Raw genomic sequence first — 27,539 nt, forward strand, 5'->3', positions numbered from 1 at the left:
CATTTCTTCAAGGATCTGCCCTTGTATTGGTTAGGGTTCTCCAAAGGAAAAGAATCAGTTAAAAAAAAAATATATATATAATTATGCAAGGGGATTATTAGATAAGCTTACAGGGTCGGAAGCCGATGTCCACAGGGGCTGTCTGTGGGCTGGAGTGTTAAAGAATTGCGCAGGTACTCAGCTGAAGAAATCAAAGAACAAGAGGCCTCACAGCCGCAGGAGAGTCGCTGTTGAGAGTCCACGTGGAGAAATGAAGAAGCTGGAGCTTGGTGGAAGCAGTGGCAAATATCAGCACGAAGGGGCGGTTTTCAAACGCAGGCTACTTCCTCCTCTCCAGTTCATTCCGTCAGGCTATGAGCCCGGGGATGGTGCCGCCCACAACCAGGGGGGCGGGGATCCCCGTTGGTTTGCTGGCCCACAAGCCAATCATTTCTGGAGACGCCCCCACAGACACACCCAGAAGCGGTTACTAATCTCCTAGGCCTGGTAAATCCATTCAATTGCCAGGTCACGATTAAGCCACACAGCCCTTCTTCCGCATCTCCATCATACCCTCCCGGCTAGTGTGGCCGCGTCTTATTCACATCTGTCACAAGCTCCACAATCCTACTTCTGAGAAAAATCTGTCTACCTAAAGGCTTTTGTGCAAATGATTGAGCTAATTTCATGCATAATCACAAGGGGTGGAAGCACCCAGGTGCCTGTCAACTAATGAATGTGGCGTCAAGTATTCACACCAGGAAGACGGCTGGGCAGTACAAAGGAGAAAACTCCAAACCCTTAAGCTGAGTGAAAAAGATTCTGGACAAGACAAACGGCAGGGAAGGGACTCAGGAACGCGACGGCAAGGGCTGGGAGTAGGGGAACGAGAGGCACAATGGGATTTTTGAGTATGCTAGAAATATAATTTAAGATGAAGAAAGAAATTAAAGTTTGTTACTTATATGTACCAACTCTCCACCGTGAACATAATCATTATGTACTTCAAACATGTAGTAATGAAAAAATTAAAAAGAGTAAAACAGGATAAAAAGTATATATTTGATTGCGGTGGTGAGAGAATGGCACATGTTTGTCAAACTCATAGAAAAACACACCTGAGAGGAGTTTTCTTCAACTGTGCCTGATTCCGCTTGCTCTTTTTGCGTCGTCGCCTAGGAGACGACCGGCCCCACTTCTTACTGCGCTGTCCGCCCCCTCGAGTCCCCGCCCCTTCCTCGCGACCTGGCACTGATTGGTCCGTTTGAACAGCGCCTGGCGGGAGCGCGTCGGGACTCGCAGCGTTGCCCCCGGCCTTTCCGAGCTCAGCGCCTCCTCGGCCGAGTCCGGTGTCGCCTTCTCGCGGCGTCTTCCCTCCATCGCCCGGCCGAGCCCCGAGTCTCCGGCGTGTGGGGCGCACGAAACTGCTGCCATGGAGGCAATGTGAGTTCGGGGCCGCGGGAGGGTGGGGGACAGGTGGGACCGGGATGGGGGCCGGGCCTGCACCCCCTCGTGCTGCGCCCCTAAGTAGGGCGCCCCGCTGTCCCCTCGCCGAGACTCCAACCCCGTTGCTCCTGACGCCTGCAGACCTAGGTCCCCACCGCCATGGCCGCTGCCGGCGAGGGGCGCCCGAAGTTGGGGTTCACAGGCCCCAGGGATCTGCTGGCCAGTGTCATCTGTTTACCTGGCGTTGTCACCGCCAGGGTTGCTACGACCCCTCTCCTCCTCGGCCGATCGCACTTTGCAGAGGAGTGAGGATCTAGGGGCGCCCCGAGTGCAGCGGTGCTGGGGGACCCTCGGCTCCGGCGGGCGGTTTCTGTCCCCGGGAGCTGGGCATCCTGGGTCCCCGGCAGTGGCCTCAAGGCCCAGACAGTTCCTTTCTCCGGCCCTATCTCTGCCCCCGGGCGGCCCCGCCCCAAGTTAGCGCCAGCTTTTCTCCCGGGTTCAGCGACCCAGCGGGGCGGAGCGCAGCGGCTTTCCGAGTTGAGGAAGGACTTCTGTGAAGGAGAGGGTGGCTAGTGGCTTGCACAAGGACAGTCACTTTATTAAGAAGCTAAAATAAAAAAAATTTTTTTTTAAATCTTCGGTACTGGGATCAAACCCAGGGCCTTCGCACTGAGCTCCATCCTCAGTCCCCTTTTATTTATTTATTCTTATTTTGAAGCAGAGTTTGCTAGGCTGGCCTCGAAATTGCAGTCTTCCTTACCGCAGCCTCCTAGAATGCTGGGATTACAGGGATGCACCAACATACTCAGTTAAAATCTTTATATTTGAAAAGGATAAATTGAGTTAATGCAAATCAAGAACATTAATTTGCTTCTGCTTCATCTGGGAATATGTTGAGAAAAATAATTTAAAAATCTGTGGTCCAAACCAATCATTTTACTTTAGTGTTAAATGGTGGTGAAATAAATGAAAATGACATTTTCTACTTTTCCTACTTAAGAGAGCAAGGTGCCTAGTGCGGTAGTTTGAGAGAGTGATAGGGCAAGAGAGAAATTGGCAGGTTTTTTGAGACAGGGTCTCATTATGACTGACCTGGAACTCACTGTGCAGCCCAGGCTCGTCTCGAACTCATCCTCCTGCCTCAGCCTCCCAAGTGCTGGGATTATAGGCCTGTACCACCACGCCCGGTGGCAGTTTGAGGTCATAGTGTTGAGTATTCAGTGAACAGTTGTTCTGTGAAAGTATGCTATAGACATACATTTTAAGAGTACATTCTCCCTTGTGCATTTTTGTGATTCACTGAGATTAATGACTTGTCACTGTTCCTGGAAATGACTGTTGACATAATATGTGCTTGTGTATGCATATGTCTCTAGTGGGAAGTGTGGGCAGTTATTTGTAGATAAATTAAATTTGTAGTGCTTCTGTAGAACTATTGCTCAAGAAAACGTGCAGGTTCTTTAAAATATAGAACTGTTAAAAATAAGATACCTTGAGTGCCACAAATAGATGCACCAGCAAACTTTAATTATCTTTGGATTATATATACCATTTCCTACTGCAGCTTCTTATTAATGTTATTTGGGATGGAGTGTTTTGGAACTGCTAAGGAATAATTTTATAAGCTTGAGGAAGGTTGAGGTCTTTGTATGTTAGGTTGAACTGAGTTTTTTTGTTTTTTTAATGGCCAGGAGAGCTAAGACACCTAAGAAACCTGCAGTGAAAAAAGGATCCCAGAAGAACCTCAAGGAGCCAGTTGGGGTAAGGTTTCACCTGGCTTGATGCATGTATGTTCTTTCTTTAGTCCTTTTCTGTCTTCTGTGTTTGGGAGGGAAAGAGGAACAAGTGTGGAAATGGGCTAAAAAGAGTTCATTAGATTTACTGAATTGTGTCTAAGTGGTTCTAGCTGTGTTCCTTTGTAGGCTTAATTAAGTCTTGGCAAATGTAGTCATTGGTTGTTGACTACATACTAGGTAAAACTAATCAAGTCTCCGCCTGGGTTTATTTCATCCTACTTGGGATGGGGGGAGACTTTGTGCTCAGACTTAAGTGCCCTCTCCCACTTGCTGTGCTAATCCTGGACACGCTTCCAACAGAGCCCTGTACTCCAAGTTTCATAGACTCATAGCTTGATTCACTCAAAGGCCTCCTCCTAATTGCACGTGATTTCAGGCTTGGGAACTGGCTTTTAAAATAACATGGAAAATAACAGAAGATTGGTTTGTTCAGAGATATTTTAAACCCCCCTCCCTGCCCGACCACTGGAGTGGGACAGTAGGTGCTTGGGGACACAGTTGGATAGGTTTTCCCTAACGTTCCCCCCCTTTTATTCTTTCTGTATTAAGTATTAGGTTGAGCTGATAAAGTTTTAATTGATAGCCAATTCCAAGAATTCTAGTAGCTTTTACTTACAATTTAGAAAGATTTCTGTTAGTTGCAAAGCCTGGTCATTTGTGCACAATATAATAGTGAAAGACAACTGGTACAATGTGATACTTTTGCTATCTAGATTTATTTGGATTTTATACATATTGTAAATCTTTTCTCATGTCTAATGTATCTTGTTCCATTCAACAATCTTGAGTAGCAGATTTTGCTTTTCATGGCTCCGAGTTTATACTGTCTCATAAGTCGAGGAACTGAATGTTTGTTAAAGGAAGGAATTACTGGGAAGCTTCAGTGAGAAATGTGGCTGAATAGCAACCTCCCATTTTTCCAGGTGTACTGTAGGGTGCGCCCACTGAGCTTCCCTGACCAAGAGTTCACCTGCATTGAGGTCATCAGCGACACCACAGTGCAGTTCCACCCTCCAGAGGGCTACTACAAACTGAACAGAACTGGAAATGACAAGGAGGTAATTCCTACCGGAACCAGCTTGTTTTTACCTGATAGAGTTTCCCAAGTGGCTGTTCCATTTTTTAATTCAACAGGGTTTTGTATGTGATCCCATTTTCTTGAAATACGTATTTCCTTCCTTATAAGCACTGTATGTGAAGCATTTGATTTCCAGGATATACACACATCCAGTGTGCTGAGTTAGAGGACTGCTTTCGGGGTATAACATTAGGGAGAGTTCAACGGGCAATGACAGAATCTTGTGCTGGTCAGTTTTACATGTACAGTTTCAGGTGTGGAAATTGAAGTAACAGTTAACAATTGACGTTGTATATTTGTATTGACAACAACTCCCTCCTCTTTTTAAAAATTTTTTTGAGATAAGGTCTCTGTGCAGTTCAGGCTGGCCTTGAATTCATGGTTGGCCTTGAACCCTGCCTCAGCGGCGCAAATGCTGGGATTACAGACGTGTGAGCCACCGTGACCAGCTCTTTTTCCTCCTCCTCCCCTCTCCCCTCACCTCCCTCTCTTCTTTTTCCTCCCTCTTTTCTTCTCTTTTTCAGTACTAGGGACTGAATCCAGAGCCTTCACACTTACCTACATCCCCAGCCCTTTTTTATTTTGATCCAGGGTCACAAGCACGCCCTCCCACACCTAGCTTGTGTTGCCCTCGTAGGAAATATTTGATATGCAGTATGACACCGAGCAAGCTCAGAAATGCAAAGTTGAGTTCAGCTGGACCAGTGTTGCACTGAGCTAGTAGCTGGAGGTAGATCTGTAAAGGTAAGACAGTCCTTGCCCTGAGGGGCTGTACAGTGTAGTGGGGACGGGTAGCTCTTTTACAGCAAGTGGAATGCTGCAGGTCCAGGAGAGGTTGGAGGAGACTCAGGCTGACCTTGCTCCTTCCCACTGGCACGGATTCTTTGGGCAGCTGTGGCCAGGACCCGGCCCTTTTGGAAAATACCGTGGCCTCTGCCGCTACATTTGTTGTGGGCCTCTCTGTCCTCAGCACCTCGGCAGCACCCTTCTTCCTGCATCCGCTCCTGCCTCCTTCCCATTCTCCCTCTTCCTCTTCACCGCCCTTTGCGGGCTCTCGTTGAGCTTCTAAATGCAGAGGTGAGCTGCATCCAGGGCTGTTTTCTTTTTATACTTTCTCTGTAATTTCTAGCCTAAACCTTTTCTTCAGCTCTGAAGTTGAGTATCCAACCACTTACTTGTTGGCTCTGCTGGATGTCATATGTTACATGTCCAGAAAGGAACATTTGATTCCCCTTCCTTTTTTTTTTTTAATTTGCCAGGATGCTGGTGATGTTTTATTTTTGGTGTCTTTTGAGACTGGCTTCAAACTCTCAATGCTCCTCCCTCAGCCTCCTAAGTGCTAGGATTACTGGTATGTGCCACTGAGCCTGGCTCAATTACTTTCTCCTACCTGGTTTTTTCTGAGCCTCTAGACAAATAATTTTTTAATGTTTTAGTCTCTTCCATCATGTAGAAAAGAAAAAAATGGAGTTAGAAACCATCGTTACTCTTATCTCCTGTCCAGTTGCCCTGGGCAGAATCCAGGAGCTTAATTTTCAGATCCAGTCCTTGACAGGTCCTCTGCTCAGATCCTGGCAGGGGAGATCCTTACAGGGCCACTCCAAAGTAGATCTTGAAGTGGTCCTTTTGTATCCAGCCCTGCTGCCACTGCTTTACCCCCTTAGTCCCGAGACCAGAGCCTCTACTGTAAAGAAGAAATAGGTTTGCTTTTCCACCTTTGCTGCATGACAGCTGATGCTGCGATGAAGCTTGCGCTAGATGGAACCAGCTGGGTGAGTTTGAGGACAGCCTGTTAGTGAGCTGAGCCCATGGGACACGGGCTGAGGTGCTGCAGCCATGCGGGTGCTGGCAATGTTTCTAAATGCCAAAGTAGCCTGGTGACAAACAGTTCTCAGGTGCGCCCTGATTTGATGACCTCGTGTTGAGCTGACTTTGACCACACTGTGCTGTGGCCCAACGGGACTGTCTGCTTCTCTTGGCGATCTTATAGGGTCTGTTTCCAAAGAGCAGCCAAAATGCTTTTTTATTTGTACCGGGGATCAAACTCAGGACCTTGTGCTTTCGAGGCAGGCGGCAGAACCACCGAGCTAAATCCCCAGCCCTGCTCTTTTAAATCATAAAGGAGATCTTACCACTTTCCATTTAAAACCTTTCGAGGAATAAAGTCTTTCTAGGGGCAGAAATGCAGCGGCACGTGCCTCCTGTTTATCTGTCCTGAATAGCAGTTAGCACTTAAACAGTCTTTTGGGCTCATCAGATAAGACACAGCCCTGCCTACAAGTGTCGCCTTAACCCTGGGTCTTGTCACTCGTGGACCCTCCTGAGCACTGGGATTGCAGGTGTGTACCACCCCATCTGTAGTCACACTACACTTTAGCTACTGCTGTTCTAAATGACTTTTTTAAAATAAAGAATAGAATAGTGTATGAAGTAATATTTAAACATTTTCACAAGTCTATGACTGTGAATGTAATACCTTTTGATCTTCCTTGTCACTTAATTAAAACAAAATCACATCAGTCTTGTAGTAGACTTAAAACTTTTCTACACACTCTGCAGGTGTCAGGACTGAAAGAAAGTGTTTACCAGTTTTTAAACTGATAGAACTTAAGTATGTCATGACTGTGTTAGTGAGTTGCTAAGAGACCGAGGGTTGGGAATTCAAGACCATTCACATTTTTGCCTTCTGTGTCTGAACTTTTCATAATGAAACATCCTAGGTATAAGCATGTCTAGGCTTCACAGAAGTGTGTTTTATTTTCTCTGTCCACAGACTCAGTACTCCTTTAAGCAAGTGTTTGGTGCTCACACCAGCCAGCGAGAGCTTTTTGACATCGTGGCGAAGCCCTTGGTAGATGACCTCATTCACGGCAAAAATGGTGAGATTCTTGGGAGTTTGCTGGGATTTCCCTATTCCTTCTTTTCTGATACAATTTTTTTGATATTTATATCTTTGATGTCTGTTTCTCTGGAATTCAGATTTGTACAGTGATAAACCTGCCATTTTTGAGCAGGTTAATTTTTGTGTTTTTTGCTTATGATGGAAGGCATTTTAAACACAGGACCCTAACGCATTGTGACTTGCTGCACCACAGGTCTTCTCTTTACATATGGTGTGACAGGAAGTGGGAAAACTCACACCATGACAGGTTCTCCAGGTGAAGCAGGGCTGCTTCCTCGGTGCTTGAAGATGATCTTCAACAGTGTAGGGCCATTTCAGGCTAAACGCTATGTAAGTATTGGTCTTCAGTGTTGTGCCTATTTTAGTTTAGCTTTTGATTTTTGTTTCCGGCTTTTTGATCTCAATATGTAGTTCAGGGGGGCCTTGAACTTACTGTGTAGCCCAGGCTGGCCAAGAACTAATGGTGATCTTCCTGTCTCGGCCTCCTTAGTGCTGAGATGACAGGTATGCACTACCACACATGGCCTGGGTTGTGCCTATTTTATACAGGGCCAAGATGCCTCTGGATACAGTGGTATGGGAAGAGCCAAAGCATCAGAGCCATTTTGAAATTTAAATGTTTAAATGTTACATGGCTCATTTCTTAAATGTGTTTTATACTGTTTAAGTCAAAGTCTAAAAAGCATGGTTTGATTTTTGCCCCTCCTTCAGGTTTTTAAATCTAATGATAGGAATAGTATGGAAATTCAGTGTGAGGTTGATGCCTTGTTGGAACGTCAGAAACGTGAAGCCACACCCAACCTGAAGACCCCCTCTGCCAAGTATGTAAGCATATAGTTTCCCATGGGAGGGTTTGCTTAGATTATGACTTAGAGTGAATAAGATTGCCTCTTCATTTTTGTGTTTTTTAGACGACAAGTAGATCCAGACTTTGCAGATATAATAAATGTAGAAGAATTCTGCAAAGTAGAACAAGTGGATGAAGATAGTGTCTATGGTGTATTTGTCTCTTACATTGAAATATATAATAATTACATATATGATCTGTTGGAAGAGGTGCCATTTGATCCAATAAAGAGCAAGTAAGTATCAACGAGAGCCCCTTAGCTCTTCACCTAGGGGAAGTCACTTTCCCTTAGCGAGCCTAGAAATGGGGACAGTGCTTGCATTGTTTTGAGGATGGAATGAAGTAACTCACACATTGTGTAGTCAGTGTTCACTAAGCACTTTTATTACTAACAAGACAGTGGTTTTAAGGAACCAGTGGGCTCAGAAATATGAGGAAAAAAAGTGACCGAATATTCATCTTGGTGATTAATTTGAACTCTTGGTCTTCAACTGTGCTGAGTAGGTGCCCAGATTAATTATATAAGGAAGCATCCTGTCGATGCAGGCTGGGGCTCCTTCTTGAGGACCTGACACTTGGCACGGGGAGTTTCATCGCCTCCTCATCCCTCTGTCCTGGCTGTCTCCACATAAGGGGTCACAGGTTACAAGCAGTTCTCTGACCATGGTTGATTAACATGAAGTGACATTGCGTTGTTGCTCTGCCAGAGGTCAGGTGCCTTAGATTCCCTGGGGCTTTCCTGGGTGAAGCAGAAGCCCAGTAACCATCAGGCATCACAAACAATAAATCTTTGTCTGTGTCTGAGCTAACTCTACCCTTATGTCTAATGTTAGTATGTATCTTGTTCCTATGTGGAAGGTTTTGTTCCCCAGCTAAAAGCTGGCCTTAAATGCCATCTTTATTAGGGCCTCTCAGTACATCCAAGATACACAGACCTGTGTTTTATATTTAATTTAACGTGTATGAGCCAGGTATGGTGGCGCACTACTGTAATCTGAGTACTCAGGAGGCTGAGGCAGTAGGATTGCTGTGCGTTTGAGCCCTGCCTGAGCTACATATCAGAACCCTGTCTCAAAAACACAAAAAAGAAACAAAACAAAAAACAAATTTAGCTTGTGTGTATCTCCTTCATGGAGCGTGTTGGAGAAACGGCTGGATTTAGAAAACCATTAGACTGAGAACAGATGTCATTATATTCATTTGACTTCTCTGGTTGAGGTCACAGTTGATAAAGTATTTGTGTGGCTCTTACTGAATCACATTTCAGTGAAGGAACTTCCTTTGGGGTCCTTAAATTTACAAAGTAGGTAGGTAAGTGAAATATAAATGTTTTAATTCTAGATGTTTATATGAAGAAAGACTTTCCTATTTTGCTCTAGTTAAACCTTTCTTAAATCAGAACTTTACCAAGGAACTTGTTTTTTGGATGCACTATTCTTTACCCTTGGAGTGTTAGTATTAACATATTTAGGCTTATAAAGAAATGTGAGGGGTTTAGATGTTTATATGAAGAAAGACTTTCCTATTTTGCTCTAGTTAAACCTTTCTTAAATCAGAACTTTACCAAGGAACTTGTTTTTTGGATGCACTATTCTTTACCCTTGGAGTGTTAGTATTAACATATTTGCGCTTATAAAGAAATATGTGAGGGGTGTGTGTATGTGTGTGTGTGTGTGTGTGTGTTTTCTCCACTACTGGGGATTGAATATAGGACCTTGGCATTTTGCTATATTGCCAGCTGTCCTCCCCACTTTTTAATTTTTTGAGACAGGTTTTGCTAAGTCACTAAATTGCTTAGACTTGACTCAAACTTGCAAGCGTCTTCCCTCAGCCTACCAGAGTGCTGGCATTACAGGTGTGTACCACTCTATCTGGTGACACTTTTTATATCAAATTGCTGGTTCTACTATTTTCCTGTTTGTTTCACACTGCTAGTTGTCTTGATGGCAGTTTGTTTGTTTGTTTATTTATTTATTTATTTATTTATTTTGGTACCAGGGATCAAACTTGAGACTTCGTGCTTGTAAAGCAGGTGGCAGAACCACTGAGCTAAATCCCCGGCCCAGACTGCAGTTTTATTTATTTATTTATTTATTTATTTTGGTGGGTGTTTGAGACAGGGTCTCACTATGTAGTTGAGATTGACCTGGAACTCATTATGTATCCCAGGGTGGTTTCGAACTCACAGTGATCCTCTTGCCTCAACCTCCCGAGTGCTGGGATTACAGGCGTGCGCCACCACGCCTGGCCAGACTACAGTTTTGAGTGTCTATTTTCCTACACTTTGGTGATGTCATTCATTACTTCCATGTCTGCCTGTGTGCCACATTTTTATTCGGTTTATTTAAATTGAGATTCTTTTCAGAAGACCCTGTCTTGGTTAACTAAGTTATGCAAAGGAGGGCCATCAAAAGTGCCTGTTTACTTTGTAAAATGAGTTTACAAGGGTGCTTGTTAGCCATTTGATTCATACTGACTTTGTTCGGGTGGTGTTAGACCTGCTTCTCTGAGCTATTAACTTTTACTGTTTTTGTTTGTGAGGCAGGGCCTTGCTTTGTAGTTCAGGCTGGGCTTGAAATTACCATATAGCCTAGGCAAGTATCCAATTTGAGGCAGTCTTTCTGTCTCAGCCTCCCTTGTGTGGGATAATAGGTGTGTGTCACCATGCCCAGCTTGTTTTCAGTTTTTTTAGACAGGGTCTTGCTATATATTCTAGTCTAGCCTTGAACTTGAGATAATCCTCCTGCCTTCGCTTCCTCATTGCTAGGAGTTCAAGTGTGCAGCACCACGCCTGACAATTTTAGTGGTTCTTAATGCAGTGAACAAATATTGCAAGTGGAGGGTTGTAAAGATGCCTCTCATTGTGCTGTTGCTAGTCTGGGCTGAAACGCTGCTGTGGCAGCTGCAGTATCTACCGTATTCCCTTGGTAGGTGGAACAGTTGCAGGAACCCCGGGAGGAGCACCGATGTTGTGTATGTGATGCTGTCATCTCTTGCCTGAGGAGAAGGGCGCAGTTAGGCTAGTGGCTGTGGCATGTTTGCATGTCGTCTTTCACTGGCCCTGGACTCGCTGCTACCTCTGCGCCTTCCTTGCTTCTGGACCATCTGCCTTTGGAAAGAGTGCCGCTGCTGGCACTATCACATGTGAGAGCAGACCAGTTGGGCAGTGCTGCGTGGTGACGTTTAGCCATGCCTGTGGTTGCCGTGGTCCTACTGTGCTCTAGCTTATGAATGTTTAATGTGCTCCATTCGTGAATCAGAGCAAAGCTTTTCCAACAGAATTGCCTCCTGTTACCTTGTTAGTAACTAACCTCGCCTATGTGCCCTCAACCTCGTGCTCTGGCATGTCTCCCGCCAACAGTGGAGTGCTGGGCAATGTAGTTCTAGTCCTCAGTGAACACATCAGTGTCTCCCAGCTAGGAATCTAACCTTTTTCTCTTTTCCACAGACCGCCGCAATCTAAAATGCTGCGAGAAGATAAGAGCCATAACATATACGTTGCAGGATGTACTCAAGTGGAAGTGAAATCTACTGAGGAGGCTTTTGAAGTTTTCTGGAGAGGTGAGAAACACCACAGAAGTAGAAGAATGTAAAATAATGGCTTGAACCCTGCGAATGGGTTCTTTAACTTGACAGCAGTCCTTTTTGATGTATTGGAAAGTATGCACACTGAAACGATGAAGTTAAGGTATGATCAAGGATTTCTCTGTCGTCATAGGCCAGACAAAGAGACGCATTGCTAACACGCACTTGAACCACGAGTCCAGCCGTTCCCACAGCGTGTTCAACATTAAATTAGTGAAGGCTCCGCTGGATGCAGATGGGGACAACGTCCTGCAGGTAAACTGTAGAGTGTGGGGTTACTCTTGGCCTCAGCCCTCAATTTCTCTAATTAGAGTTTCACTGCAAAGGTGTCATTGCAATAAAGATTGTTCTAGAATTAATTCATACATAGCTGATGCTTCAAAATAATGATTTTTCTCATTAGTATAGTTCTGAGAAGCTGCCTATTGAATCTATGAAACTGGAATGTTGCTATGAAAAGGATTTACATATTTTTAAAAAAATCTCAGAATAAGAATGTGCAATCGATTATTTTATCTTTTTGTATGGGGAAATTTAGTCATTATTTTTCAGTGTCAGCAGTTTACTTTTCAGCATAAGTGCAATCAGGAGGAGGCCGGTGCTTTAAATGGCTTACCATCTGGCAAACAGCCAGCGGGGCCCACCTGCGGACCCCTATTACTGCCAGGCCTGGCATGCTTTCTCTTTAGCATTGGGAATTGAACTCAGGGCCTGGTGTGCACTGGGCATGCTAGCCAGGCGCTTTGCCACGGAGCTGCCTCCCTAGCCTTGGGCCAGGCATGCTAGAAGGCTTACAGCAGTTATTAACGTGTTTGAGTCTGAGTACACAATTGGTGACTGTAGTCACAGTACTGTGTCATGAAGTTGTGACATCATGATGGTTTGTGGGTGGCAGAAGAAATGATTCTGCAGACTACTAGGATTTGAATTCTTATTCGTATTTATTTACTAGTTGTCTGACCTAATATAATAGAATCTCCTCCTAAGATTGTGTGCTATGTGCAAACCTGTAATCCCAGCACACTGGGAGGCTGGAGCAGGACTGCAAGCTCAGTTCAGCCTGGGAAACTGTCACTTAGAGGGACCCTGTCTCAAATTAATAAATAAAAAAGGGCTGAGAGTGTCTCAGTATGGCGCCTCCGGGTTCAATCCTCAGTACTGGGGCCGGGGTGGGGGGGATTGTGAGGATTAAAGGATGTAATGCTTATAAAGTTCATAATCCAGTGGTTGATGAGTAATCACAATAAATGTTATAGTTGCTTAGTTAATACATTTTAGCCAGAAATGGGGTATAAATCTTCCATTCATACTTGGTTTCCTTTGAATCACTTCACTGAAAAGTGTGCAGGGTCCTAGAAATAAAGTGGTAAAGACTGAGTCCCTGTTGCCAGGGATCCTGAGTATTCTTTTTTGTTGTTGTTGTTGTTGAGACTGACCTGGAACTCACATGTAGCCCAGCGGTCTCGAACTCACAAGCGATACTCCTGCCTCAGCCTCCCGAGTAGTGAGATTACAGACATGTGCCACTGTGCCCAGCTAATCCTGAGTATCTGATATAGAAGGAAGACTAGACAACAGACAAGTGTTGGTTTAATGTCACAAGTGTATTTATCATACGTACGCTTGGAGCAAATGCTCTCCTATAACGTGTCTGCTGCCTCTCCTGAGCATTTTGTATTGTGCAAATACTGCATTCGTTAGGACTTAATGATTTGGTGACTTGATTCTGTTTCAGGAACACTGTAAAGCATTATAACTCATTTTAGGTTATTGGCTTTGTGATCCCTTTCAGGAAAAAGAACAAATCACTGTAAGCCAGCTGTTCTTGGTAGATCTTGCGGGAAGTGAAAGAACTAATCGGACCAAAGCGGAAGGGAACAGATTACGTGAAGCAGGTGGGTAAAGCATCATACTTATTTACTGCAGCTTTCAAAAACTTACATTACCAGTTTACCTACTCTGTCAATGGCAACTGTAGCATACTCATCTTCATTTTAGATAATTTATATGATACCAAACTAGCATAACTAAAGTAATATCACTGACCTTTAAATTTAGCTTCTAACTCATCTATTTGTTAACCCAGAGACCTAAGCACAATGGGGCTACCTGCCCTTAACATGATTCCAAAATGAACCCATTCTTAGGCATGCTGAGTCTAATTGGGTGATGTCTGTGGTTTTAGAGATGTAATGATTCTGTCAGGCTTGCCTTAGCTAAGAAATCCTAAAAAGATTGGTCAGAAATAACAAATATGCTGCTTAGGAATCCTTGTTGAGATGCGGAGAGGACAGATTAGCTGTTCCTAAGACAACTCAACAGCTGTAACACACATAGCCTCTGGACCCAGAGAGGATTCTAGACTCTTGGTAGAGCGAGTGTGGTCCAGAATGGTCATGCTTTGGAGAATGCTCTAGAGAGGAGATTTCAATATGAGGACATTAAACATCTGTGTCTAATGTACGTTCTCTACAAAGTTGGAGAAGCCTGTTGGGTCATTACCTGCAATGTTGCCTTGTAGTGGAGTCCCAAAGGATGTTTCTTATCCTGTTTAGAAGAGCTGCTGTAGAAACAAAGCCTTGCCAGGCATGGTGGCGCACGCCTGTAATCTCAGCACTCGAGAGGCTGAGGCAGGAGGATCACTGTGAGTTTGAGGCCAGTGAGGGCTGCCTAGTGAGTTCCAGGCCAGCTTGAAATATATAGTAAGACCCTGTCTTAAAAAAAAAAAAAAAAGGTGAGCCTAGACCATGCATAGCACTCTTTAAAGTAAGGCATGAAAATCTGATTCCCATCTAGTAGTCAATATGAAGTTGAGATTTTATAGGCACACACAACACACCTTACTGCATTGTTTTCAAATTCTTTCTGTGTACGTTTTCTGGTCAGGTAACATTAATCAGTCACTGATGAATCTGAGGACATGTATGGAGATCCTGAGAGAGAACCAGATGTATGGAACTAACAAGGTCAGTAGCAGCCAGCGGCAACCACTTTTATGGTTTTGTCTGTGTGTGTTTGCCCTGTGTTTTCATATTTGAATATTCTTATAGATGGTTCCGTATCGAGATTCAAAATTAACCCATCTGTTCAAGAACTATTTTGATGGGGAAGGAAAAGTGCGTATGATCGTGTGTGTGAATCCAAAGACCACCGATTATGAAGAAAACATGGTAACTTTCTTTTTTTTTTTTTTGTTTTTTTGAGGCAGGGTCTCACTATGTAGTTGGGACTGACCTAGAACTCACTATGTAGCCCAGGCTGGTCTGAACGCACAGCGATCCTCCTGCCTCAGCCTCCCGAGTGCTAGGATTATAGGCGTGTGCCACCACGCCTGGCTTGTAACTTTCTCTTTTTTATCCCATAAAATCAAGTGGTTTGTTTTGTTTTGTGTTTTTAGGGAAGACAGCTATATGAATGTGAAGGTTGGCATTTTGAACATTATAAAAGTTGAGAACCACTGGATACAGAAGTGAACTAACAACCAATCTATTTGTGCCATATTTAGTGACTTCTCAAAGAGCACCCGGAGATGCTTATCTTTTACAGCCTCATGTGTTTTGTGTTGCAGCAAGTCATGAGATTTGCAGAAGTGACGCAAGAGGTGGAGGTGGCCAGAGCAGTAGACAAGGCCGCATGGGGCTTAACACCTGGGCGGCGATTCCGAAACCAGATCCGAGGAGGCCCAGTTGGAGATGGTATGATGTGGCCTTGTAGCATCTACCCACTGACTGCTTTGGCTCTAAGTTTTAAAAAATCTATTTCATATAAGGCAACTATTTACATCCCTTCTCCTCATAAACCAAATGCAGAAAAAAAAAAAAAAAGTTTAAACTAAAATATAAATGAGATTTCTTTTGCTGAAATAATTTTCATTTTTCAGGCAGTAAGATTATGGCGTTAGAAACACTGTGGCTCCTTGCTCTGGGATCTGATCGCACGTTAAGCTCATTCAAGCTCTTTCTCTCCTGTGTAACCTTTTTGTTTTGTGTGATTTGATCCAGAAGCCTTGGTCTCCGAGGTGGGTCTACAGAGTTTTCCACCTTTGCCTCTGTGTGAGATTTTGGACCTCAATGATGAGCAGACCCTTCCGAGACTGATTGAGAGCTTGGAGAAGCAACATCACCTGCGTCAAATGAAGATCAACGAGTTTACCAGACAAGGCAAGGGCAGAACTGCTTCCAGTCGTGTTACCTCGAGAAATTGAAAGAATTTGTAGTGAACTGGAGTTCTAGGGCAGCATGCCTCTTTCAGGAAGAGCTGTTTTATTTCTATATTCCATAGTACAGAAGGCATTTGTGAGTGAGAATGATAGAAATTGTTCCCCTGCAGATTTTTTTTATATTTTAAGAAACTCAAAAAAAAAAAAAAAAGTGTAGCCGGGCATGGTGGCGCACACCTGTAATCCCAGCACTCAGGAGGCTGAGGCAGGAGGATCACTGTGAGTTTGAGACCAACCCGGCTACATAGTGAGTTCCAGGTCATTCTCAACTACAAAGTGAGACCCTGTCTCAAGAAAAAAAAAAGGAAAAGTGGGCATATTCTACCTCAACCTTTATTTTTTCTTACTAACAGTGATGGGAACAAAGGATTATTGTTTTAGATTCGCTGTCTGTAAAGTGAAGATTTGATTTCTTTGTACCTCAAGTTGTGAGGAAAAATGAAATACAAGAAAATTCTGGGTACCCAGTGAGTGAATGTATCTTGGTGTCTAGCCCAAGGCATAACAGTAACACGTATCTGGGAGTTCTACACTGATCTCAAATCAGGAGCTATTTCTGTTTGTGCATTTGTAAGCATATTATTTACCTGTAAGCCTGGAGAGGAGGATACTGTAGTGCAGAATTAAAGTCTTTCAGTATTAGAAAGGAAACTTCAAGCTGGGCATGGTGAATCACCTATAATCTCAGCATTTGGGAGGCAGGAGGATCATGGGTTCGAAGCCAGCCTGGGCTACACAGACAGGTCAAGGATGACCTGGACTACCTAGCAAAACCCTGTCTCAGGAAAAAAGAAGAGAAGAGATGGAAAAAGGAGTGATGCGTCTGTGAAGGTCTTGTGTATATTTGAGAATCAAACTCCTGATTTCTTGTGGAGCTTGTTTTCCCCTTGTAGCCTGCATCTCAGGGTGATGTTTGATGAAAGCTACATTTTATCTAGTGTTTTCAAGTAAAAGTTGGTTGCATTTAGATCTTTTGCAGTTGGAGTAAAGCTTGATTTGCATGCTTTTATTTCAGCTAATACTTTCAGTGCTTTGTTACAAGAATTTGAAAATGCTGTTAGAAATAAAGAAAACTACAGTCAAGGAAAACTAAATGAAAAAGAAAAGATGATTTCAGGACAGAAAGTGGAAATAGAACGACTGGAAAAGAAAAACAAGACACTGGAACACAAGGTTTGCTCTGGGGTCTTGCAGTGGGGTCTATGCTGGCTGGGTAGTGCTGCTCTCAGACTGGTCTCCATGTGCCTGTCCCTGCTGCTCGTTAGTGGTCACTTGGCACTTGGTCTTCATCCTCTTCCTGGAGATTTTTGAGTTATTAGAAATATTTCTTCCATATTACTAAAAAAACAATCTCATGAAATTAATGCTTGCATGAGATAATGGAAAAGTGCCCATTTGGTGCCTTGAACAGAGCAGATACTCAGTGGATGTGGATACAAGTCACATAGTAAGAGTGCAAACTCAGGATGCCCCTTGCATGTGCTCTGGGGAGCAGGGTGGTGCTGGGCACGGCTCAGCCTCATTTGAGAGTCATGGAGACGCTGCAGGGACACATTCTTGCATTTTACTCTGAAACTTGTCTCAGAAATGCAGTGTTAGGCCTTAATTCTAGGGGAAGAGGATTTTTGCTTGGAGTTAGTTGTGACTTTGTCTTTTAAAATCTCATTTCTAGGAATAGAGGTAGGAATTTAGATGATACTTTAGAGAAAAAGTGGTTTTTCTATGATTTTTCTTTCCATGATTGTGCTTCCATGACCAATTTTGAAAGATGATAGCTATGTGAAATGTTCACATGCTAACTACTGAATATACTGGTCTACGTCCCCAGGTTGAGATATTGGAGAAAACAACAACTATATATGAAAAAGACCGACTTAATCTACAGCAGGAACTTGAAAACCAGAATCAGCAACTTCAGCGACAAATATCTGAGCACTGCAGGTTGGAAAACAGGTTTCAAGGCGTGGTGGCTGAAATGACAACAAAGTGGCAGAAAGAATGCGTGAGTGTCACCCTTCCGGTACTCCTCCCAGAGCTAGGTTCAAGTTACTTTCAGTCACTGTACTTGTGGTATGGCATTGGTTCTTCCAGGGAGAGCTCAGTTTACGGTGATAAAGTAATGGGGTAGCTGGAGGTCTCTGTTTGATGCGACTCAATAGAAGACCAAGTGCCGCTGATCATTTGTAGGACCGTCGCGTGGCAGCCACACAGCTGGAAATGCAAAACCAACTTTGGGTCAAGGATGAAAAACTGAAACAGCTGAAAGCTATTGTTACAGAGCCCAAAACTGAAAAGCCCGAGAGACCCTCTCGGGAGCGGGATCGAGAGCGAGTCCAAGAAAAAGCCACTCGCAGATCAGCTTCTGCGTCTCCAGCTGTAAGTTACCTGTTGGGGAGCAGCTTTGCCCTGTAGAGTTTGCTCAGCTCACAGGACTTTCTTTTTCTTCTTTTCATCTCATTGAATTTATTGGTGCTTTTCAAATATACAGTACAGTTACATGATCTTGTACCTTAACATGACAGACAGATCTTGGTTCTCATTCACAGGACTTTTTATAAATATCTAAGTTTTGTTTTATATTGCATTTCTTAAAGTCCTACTGTAAATTTTAAAAATCTAGTTTAAACAAATTTAATAGCAAAAATTAACTAACAATCCAAATAATTACTTATAATGTTGTCTTCTTGTGCTAAAATGATAGAAGAGTAATGAACAAACAGTTTTTCTGTCTCACTCATTAATTTCTCTCACTTTTTCTAGCTTTCTAGTAACTATATTGCTCAGATTTCCAACGGCCAGCAACTCATGAGTCAGCCACAGCTACGTAGGCGCTCTAACTCTTGGAGCAGCATTTCTGTGGCTTCCTGTATATCGGAATGGGAGCAGAAAATTCCTTCGTACAACACACCTGGCAATGTCACATCTATTGCGAGGCGTAGGCAGCAGGAGCCAGGACAAAGCAAAGCTTGTTGCGTGTCAGACAGAAGGCGAGGGATGTACTGGACGGAAGGCAGGGAGGTGGTTCCTACGTTCAGGAACGAGATAGACGTACAAGAGGATCATTGCTGCAGGGTCAGTGACAAGCATCGTAGCAATAGATTTGATCTTTACTTTTTTGCAACTTGGTTCCCAAAGTTCAACGGAAAGATGGGCGGGCTCCTCCAGTGTGAACAAGGTTGGATTGTTTTTGTCAATTAATTTGAAAGACTGAATCACCCTAAAACTGAGACCTAGCTCATCTGAAACAGCCTGAACACATGGCCCCAGATGTGAGCTCAGTTAGTGTAGGTCAGTTTGGCTCACTGAGAGCATTCTGTGCTTTGCAGCTGCAGAAGTTAGCAAGCTCTGCACAGAACTGGCAAACGGGAAGGCTTCATTCATTTTTCTTGTTATCTTCTTTTTAATTTTTTGGTACTGGGAATTGAACCTGGCCCTGACACATACTAAACCTGAACTTTGAGCGTCTCAGCTCAAATGTAAGTGTCTTAGAGGATGCATTCCACTTTTTTCTTTAAGGTTTCCTTTTCCAAATTTAGTTAAAAATGTTATTTTTTGTTTTGTTTTGTTGGAAGTCTCATTTTTAAAGTTATTTTCTCAAGCTATTCTTCTGAAATATTCTGAATGCAAAAAAAGTTCAAAGAATGGAGTAGTAATTCTTTTCCCCCTTACCTAGACTAACAATTATTACTTTATGTAAACATTCCCCCCTGAATCCTCTGAAATTGTCACAGTCTTTGTGAGACTGCATGTCTAAAAATAAGGCTACTGTCCTACATAACCTTCAGATCCCATCTACTGAATTTATTGAATAGCCTCTAACCTCCCTGGTTATCCCAATATTGCCTTCTCGTCCTTTTCAGCCCATGATATTATCAACGTAACTGTACTGCATGTGCTAAGTAGGTCTCATTAAACTCTATTAATATAGCTCCCCACATTTTTTGATTATGACACTGGCTGTTAAAAGCGAGGGGAGTAGATTGGAAACTATTACTGATGGCTGCTATATCCAAAAAATTGCTTTGAATCTCCAGGCTTTTATTTCAAATTACAAGGGCTTTGCCTGATTTGAGGGTGTTAAATTCGTGTTCATATTTTTTTCTTATAAAGTTTCCTTTGAATCTAAGTAAAGGGACCAAGTTAATATTGTGATTTTTTATATTTAGTAAAATCTTAACATAGCTCTTTTAAAACTTTTCTTCTAAGCAAATTGATCTCATAGTAAATATCTGCTTTAGATTTCCTTAACTTCTGGGCCTGGGTTACTCATCACTAATATAGTGAGGAATCCCAAGGCACCTGTCAGTAGATGCTTCTGAAATCTCCAAGTTCTTACTTTGCAAATTTTGCCTTCAGCCTTTTTAGGGAGCAAATCATGGTGAATAGTTCTTCTGATCAACTCTAGTCAATCCCCTTATTCTGTGACCGTATACAGAATGGAAACCACTCAAGGCCTGGTCATTCCCGGCCAGGAGTAATGAAATGCCTAATTTGGCCCTAGATAGTTAAGAGGATTTACTAGAGGCACTTTAACTTCTTCCTTGAAATCATAATCCTCTTAGAAGTGCAGCAGAAGTTACCTGAGGTTAGTATCTATGTGTCCAGGTTTGTTGGTCAAAAACAACCAGGTGGATTGAACTATATACTGAAGTGAGGAAAAACAATTTATACTTAGGTTAGGAACGCCAGAAGACTGTACTGACCATAAGCTTTCCAAAGCCTGTTTCAGAACATACTACTGTGTAATGGGTTCGAGAATATTCACCTCTGCTAAATGGTCCATCCCAAGGGCCAGACTTCTCTTCATTATTGAACAGACCACGTGAGGAATGCAGTTTCCTGCCTGTGCTGAGGGCGGGCATCTTTAGTGGGAAATTACAGTGGCTGTGTCTTATTTTATCAGTTGAGCTGCGCTGCATCTGTTTTTTGTAACAGGGAAAATGATTGAGTTCTCCAGATGTGCACTGTGAAATTGAGATCCACTTACTTGGCCAGTTTTGAAGGCTTTGGCCTGTGGTAGATGTTTCCCATTTGTTTTTAATTTTATAAACAGGAGATGTTCACATAATTGCTTCAAGCTGTTAACAATATCACGTCTTGGAAATATCTTTTCATAGGCTGAATGTGCCAAATTTAACTTTCCCAGATCATGGCATTTGACTGGAGGCATCTAGTTTTTTATTGTATGACAGAAACTGATTTGTTATTATAGTCTTTGATTCTTAGAGCCTTCATGATGTTATGGAGGGAAACAGTTGGTATATTTTAGCCATTGTTGTACTTTAAATTTTTATGAGGTTCTGAGACTTAAAAATATTAACTGAAAATGCTCAGAAGTTATCATGTTATACATAGGGTTTCATTAGAACTTATGTCCTTTAGCATTTTTGCACGATACAGCTTTGTGAGCTTTTGTTATTATTTTTGTCTCTTTGTCTTAAGGAGTGTTTTCTCTTGTTTAGATACCTAGAACAAGTTTAGAGGTTTTATTGGTCTTACTGATGTTTTCAACTGACTTGCTGATCCAACAAATTGTAAACTGCCTCACAAAAGCAGGGCATATTGATTTTTGATTAAAAAAATGCAAAGTAAATGATTTGTGCTGCACTCCTACCTAAATGAAGAAGTAGGAGAATTAATAGATCTTCTTTCATCCTTTGGTGAAAGGGAGATTCCTTGGTAGAATATGTAACATACAAGCTGGTGTGGAAAGATGTGTGTTGGTTCTGTGTTTAAATAGGAAAAGAATGTTTTAATTTTACATTTAGCTTTGGAAAAGTTTGTTTTGATTCTGTCATCTGCTAACGTAGCCAAGCCTGCTGCACTTCTAATAATGCCTTTCGATTAATTCTGGGCTGTGCTTGTTTCTCAATGCCTCTTCCAACCTGATCAGAACGTACTACCAGTTGGTGTCCGACGCAGACGATCCCGCTCTGCAGGGGAAAGATGGGTAGATCATAAGCCCGCCTCTAACGTGCACAACGAAACAGTCATGCAGCCACAGGTGCCCCGCGCTATCACAGTATCTGTTCCCAGTGAAAAGGCGCTAGCTAAGTGTGAGAAGTACATGCTGACCCACCAGGAACTAGCCTCCGATGGGGAGATTGAGACTAAGCTAATTAAGGTAAAAACAATGTACACAGGAGCAAACACACTGAAAAACCAGCCAGGAGCCATTGCCCTGCTGCCATTTTGATGACACAACAGTCAAGTGGAGCATAACTGGGCGTTTGGTGTAACGTTTTTATTAGCAGCAAATTTAACCATCTACGTTGTAAATCTACTAAATTGGGACTGTGCTTAAATAGGCTTAGATTCACAAGTTTTGTCTAACTCTGATCCACACTGTACTTTATAGTATATCTAGCTGAGTTCTACTTAAAAAGAAAACCTAAGCCAGGCCTGGTGGTGCACTACTATGATGCTGAGGCAGAACTGAAAATCAGCTCAGCCAGGACAATTTAGCAACTTAGCGAGGCCTTCATATCTTTGCCGTTAGTTCAAGATGAAAAGCCCGTGGCGGGAGGAACGCCGTGAGTTCAAGGCTGGCCTAGACTACATAGCAAGACTCTGTTTCAAAAACAAAAAAAAAATAAATAAGATGGGCATTAAAACAAAAACCACTTATGTACATAGTTTTTTTCATAGTTTTCCAAGCTCTTCCATTATCATTTGTATCCCTTGTATCTCTTCATGAAATAGTTAGGTGTTTCTAATAAATAGTAAATAAAAGTGGTATTTTTAGGGCTGGGGAAGCTCAGCGCTTCGGTGGCCTGCCTTGCAAGCACAAGGACCCAAGTTCAATCCCAGTACCAAAAAAAAAAAAAAAAAAAAAAAGTGGTGTATTTTTAATCTCATGTTTACCAGTTCACAGACATTAAGTGATTTGCTAGGTAGTCATGGTAGTCATAGCACTGAAACCACATGCTTTGATTAAAAATTTGGAAATCTTTTGTCTAAATGAAAGTATTTTAATTTGAAAACAATTCTTACAGAAAGTTTTTACAAAAAAACAAAAGAAAGAAAAGCCTGTATTAAAATGTGACTCCTGAAAATTACTCAGGATTTAGCTACCCAAAGCCCTTTTCTGGAAAGAAGAGACTCACCTGTCTATAGAATTTTCTTCCCTTTGATCATGAATGAATGAATAAGAAAACAGACAATCATGAAAGAAAAAAACTTTTCATTTCAAATTCAATTTAGAGGACAGTGCTTAGAGATAGTAAAAAGCAAGACCACACTTTTTGAATGGGAGGACAGTACAGAGGGAAGGACAGAGCCTTGAAATGTGCAGAGTGATGGCAGCTTTCTAGATCCTGAAGTCACGGTCACTCTGTCATTCCCTTTTGAAGCAGGAATTGGCTCTACTGTGCAGACTGGCCTCAACCTCACAATCCTCCTGCCTCAGCCTAACTGCTGGGGTGACAAGCATGTGTCACCACACCTGGCCTGCAGTTTAGTTTTTAAATGACAGAACAAAAAAATTACAGCATCTTTTTCTCCACAATCAGAAATATTTCTGAATACACTGCACCGGGCTTCTGTCAGTGAGGGCAATGAACTCAACTTTATAAAGTGCTTTGATTTGTATAGACTCAGCAGCCCAAGTACCATTTTGTGGGTGGGAGTTTTGATAAAACAGTAGAAACTTGAGGTTAATGTGAAATATGATATGCATGTGTTTATCATTCAGCTGTATCTGAGTGAAACTGTGGACTTTTCTGTTGGCTTTAGGGTGATGTTTATAAGACAAGGGGTGGCGGACAAGCTGTTCAGTTTACTGGTATCGAGACCCTAAAACAACAATCTCCAGGCAGGTGAGTGAGCTCTTCTCAGGGTGGCTGTTTCTTAGCTGTTCATTCTGGGGAGCACAACACCCTTGGGGTGTGTCATGGACTCACCAAAGGTACAGTGGGTTTTCCCCAAGCCTGGCATTTTTCTTGTTTTTAGATGCACACATAACCACCCCACTGTATTGCCCCCCTCCACCTTTTTTCAGTAATCGAAAGCGACATTCATCGTCAGCAGCACCTGCCCAACCAGATGGCATGGAGTCTGAATTGACCGACATAGAGACACGGGTAGGGTGGACAATGACTATCTGCATGCTCAGGAGTATGTGTGTCGGGCTTTTGGCTCTACCGCTGTGGCTCTTCCTGATTTCTGAAGATGCTGCGGCTGATCTCACAGCACCAGTGCAGCCTGGGCCTGTCCCAAACACCCGAGGACACCTGTATTTTACTAGGGCTCCTTGGTGCAGAGCACTGTTCTGTGTGTGGGACAGGGCTCAGGAACAGAGTCAGAGGTCGCAGGGGTAATGAAAGGAATGGCAGACAGGTAGGGGGTCACAGAAACAGGATGCAGGGTTCCCGGGGAAAGAATGCAGGTGCAACCCAGAGGCAGTGAACTGGCCCTGGCTGCCAGCTTCTGGAGAGCTTGCCTTGAGGTGAAGCAAGAGAAGTTCCTAGGATGACACCCAAAGGCCCTTCTGGTCCCAAGGTGTGGACCAAGCCACAGCACGTGCCTGGCTGGAGCTTCAACCTTGGTGCTTTTGCCGCACTGGCAAGCAGCACCTCCAGGTGTGAGAGCCTGAGTCATAGGAGTGCTCAGTTGGGAGGAACTGACTTGTCCTGTGTCTTTCTTCATAGTGCTCCATGGCTGTGGAGATGAGAGCGGGGTCTCAGCTGGGACCAGGATACCAGCACCATGCACAACCCAAGTGAGTCTCCTTCCTCTAGGGCTGGTGCCCGACTGCTCCTCCCAGCCAGCTGGGCCTTGTTCTCCGGGCAAGTGTGGCTCCACCAGATTGCATGGGCCCTGCTGCAGAGTTCACTAGGCACCCACAGTGCTGGGACATCTGAAGGGCTGGGAGGGCCATAAGAGCTGCAGGGGACAGGGACAGGAGACGGGTGGCTCTGTCCTGCTCTGCCAGTGCTCCTAAAGCTTCCTGGAGCTGGGAATCCGACTTCATGGGTCATTCCTTCCCCCTGGCCTAGAAAGGCAGTGTTTGCTAAATACATGAATGAAACCACAGTAGAGAAGGAATCACATCTTTTCTCTCTTCTATTAAATCCATACCTAGGAGTCTCTTCTTTTTCTCTACTTCAGTAAATCCCTTCTTTACAAATATCTCTATAACTTTGTTTCTTGTTTTATTTTTTGAGACAGGGTCTTGTTATATAGTTTGGGCTGTTGAAATCATGGTGATCCTCCTGTCTCAGCCTTCTGAGTGCTGGGGATTACAGGCATGCGACACCATGTTTGGCTACAATTTTTGACTTTTTTTTTGGTACTGGGGGTTGAACTTGGGCCCTTGCGCTTACGAGGCAGGCAGCAGAACCACTGAGCCAAATCCCCAGCCCTTGGCTACAATTTTTAAAACACTTGGATTCCATAGGCAATTTGGGAAATGGTTGCAACAAGTAAGGATGGGAAGTCCTGTTTTCTGGAACAATTTACTTTCTCCCTGTCTTTCTGGTTTCTGAGACAGGTAGGGTGTAGCTCAGGCTAGCCTTGAACTTGCCATCCTTCTACTGCAGCTTCTGTAGAAAGCAGCGATTTTCCAATCTCCTAACAATTGGTTTTGGTGAATTTGCGTGTCACCAATGGTACAACTCAATGCTAAATGCTAGTTTTTCTGTTTCAGGCGCAAGAAACCATGAGTTTACAGTTGCAAAAGAACATTGTCATTGTATACTGATTCCTCCAATGCCACCCAGACATCGTCTTCCGGGTGACCTTATGCAACATCACGGTCCTCAGCTACGTACTACACTGGCCTAGAACAAGCTTCCTCCACGGTTCCAAATCTAGGGTCCAGGAGGCTTCGTGTTTTATAGACCTTGCTGTATTTAATATTAATAGCAGAGGAATTCCTTCTTATATGTATATATATGAACTATTTTTATAATGCTCTTTTGTATATTTTTGTACACTTACAACTACGGTATTTTAAGCGAGTGTTTGTCTTGATAATTAAGGAAGAATATATTATATCTAGAACACACTTCACTTTTTATTGTCTTTTCCAGCTCTTGTCTGATTATTTCTCAAATGCTGCTATTGATTAGCTGCAAGAATGCACTTTAGACATATCTGACAATTCAAACTTGCAAGATAAGGCTGTCAGGGATGGGCCAATGATAAAGCCCTTCTAGGAAGATGTGGAGAATTTCGTGTGTATATATTCTTTGTGATATTCACATATACCGAAAGAATTGAAATTAAAAGCACTGTTAGAAAAGCAGAGCTGTGTGGCAGTTGTTCATTCCACACATTCTCTTGTCATGCAGCACAGGGCCTGGCATTTACCTGGGTCTTCCCAGCTGTGGGATGAATGAACAGAAAGCACTGGAGAAACAGAAGAACTTGACTGTAGGTGACAGCACTTTTTCTGTGTGATAACATCTGTATATCAAGTATGGTCTAGACACTTAAGGAAGAAAGGTGGCCTGAGGGCAACACAAATTAGGAAAAGTAACACTGAAGTTCATGGTGAAATATCCATTCTTGCTTGGGCGAATATACATTTTTTTTTCTTTGATTAAATTTGCTGTTCTTTGTTGCGGGGGGATCTTATATGTAGCTCAGTAATGTCCTGGGAGGCTGAGGGGGTAAGATAACAAATTTGAGCCCAGAGTAGGCAACTTGGCCATTTAGTGAGACCTTGTCTTTAAGGGGAAAAACAAAGACCAAAACCATGGGGACATAGTTTAAGAAGGACCTGGGTTTAATCCTCAGGACCAAAACAAAAACCAAAAATTGTCTTGTCATGTGTTTTTTGGAATGCTTCAGATCCTTAATGGTTAAGTCCTGTTTCAGTTCCTGTAGGGGAGTTAATCTATCCATTTCTTCATTTTTTTTCTTTTTTTTTTTTTTTTTTTGTACCCGGGATTGAACTCTGGCCCTTGTACTTGGGAGGTAGGGGACGGAACCACTGAGCCAAAATCCCTGGTCCTTCCATTTTTTAAATGGTATATTGAGTAGTTGTTTGAAAATAAATACACTTTGTGTGTGCGTGTGTTGGGGGGTATTGGAAATTGAACCCAGGGTGGGATGGTAACACTAAACCCTTTTTAATTTTGAGATCAGATCTTGCCAACTTGCTAAGCTGCCCAGGCTGAGTTCCAGTTTGTGATCCTCCTGCCTCAGCCTCCCAGAATGCTAGGATTACTTTATAGGTGTGTGCCACCATGCCAAGTTTGAAAACTTTTTTTTCCTGGTAACAGGAATCGAACTCTGGACCTTGTGTTCTGCAAGGCAGGTGCAGGGCCACTGAGGTAAATTCTCAGCCCTTGAAAATATTTTAATCTGAAGTTTTTCTTCAGGGGAATGTATAGTAGTAGAATTTTAAGTAATCAATGTTGAATCTTCTAAATTCCCTACAGCAAAAAGGAAAATGCATGGGAAATTGATGTTTTGCTTAAATAGTTTTGAAGAGCTGTGATTGACTAGGGTGATCATTCTCTGATACCCTTTAAAGCCATTTATAATTTACAGGTGAAGAAACATGATTTACTCTGTAAACCCAAAGTCTCCTTATGGTAAAATTCAGTGTGACATCAAAACTTTCCCTTTTTACTTTAGAACATTCCCTTGGTTATCAGCCTTTGATGTGTCCATTTAAATTTAAGGTCAGCCTGCCAAATTCTATTGAAAATAATTTAGGGCCTTCTCATTTGTGACCA

General features: G+C 43.0%; 1 protein-coding gene across 4 annotated transcripts; it reads left to right on the forward strand.

Moving 5' to 3' along the window:
• Positions 1 to 1,006: 1,006 nt before the first annotated feature.
• Positions 1,007 to 26,116, forward strand: Kif23 (kinesin family member 23). 4 transcript variants are annotated; one of them, XM_010627710.2, is made up of 23 exons: positions 1,007 to 1,422; positions 3,117 to 3,186; positions 4,145 to 4,279; positions 7,073 to 7,178; positions 7,395 to 7,531; positions 7,913 to 8,022; positions 8,113 to 8,283; positions 11,497 to 11,609; positions 11,767 to 11,888; positions 13,426 to 13,528; positions 14,520 to 14,599; positions 14,684 to 14,803; positions 15,202 to 15,328; positions 15,635 to 15,793; positions 16,868 to 17,025; positions 17,681 to 17,854; positions 18,040 to 18,228; positions 18,613 to 18,924; positions 21,746 to 21,976; positions 23,587 to 23,669; positions 23,852 to 23,933; positions 24,501 to 24,571; positions 25,499 to 26,116. In XM_010627710.2, the coding sequence occupies exons 1-23, from the start codon at positions 1,412 to 1,414 to the stop codon at positions 25,512 to 25,514; spliced, it is 2,880 nt and encodes a 959-aa protein (XP_010626012.1). In that variant the 5' UTR covers positions 1,007 to 1,411; the 3' UTR covers positions 25,515 to 26,116. The 4 variants fall into 4 exon arrangements, with proteins under 4 accessions (XP_010626012.1, XP_010626020.1, XP_010626031.1 ...); XM_010627718.2 differs by having other exon boundaries at positions 15,638 to 15,793; XM_010627729.2 differs by lacking the exon at positions 21,746 to 21,976.
• Positions 26,117 to 27,539: the final 1,423 nt, after the last annotated feature.

This window comes from Fukomys damarensis, unplaced genomic scaffold, assembly GCF_012274545.1.
Source record: "Fukomys damarensis isolate Sample0158 unplaced genomic scaffold, DMR_v1.0_HiC HiC_scaffold_25, whole genome shotgun sequence".
NCBI classification, from domain to species: Eukaryota; Metazoa; Chordata; class Mammalia; order Rodentia; family Bathyergidae; genus Fukomys; species Fukomys damarensis.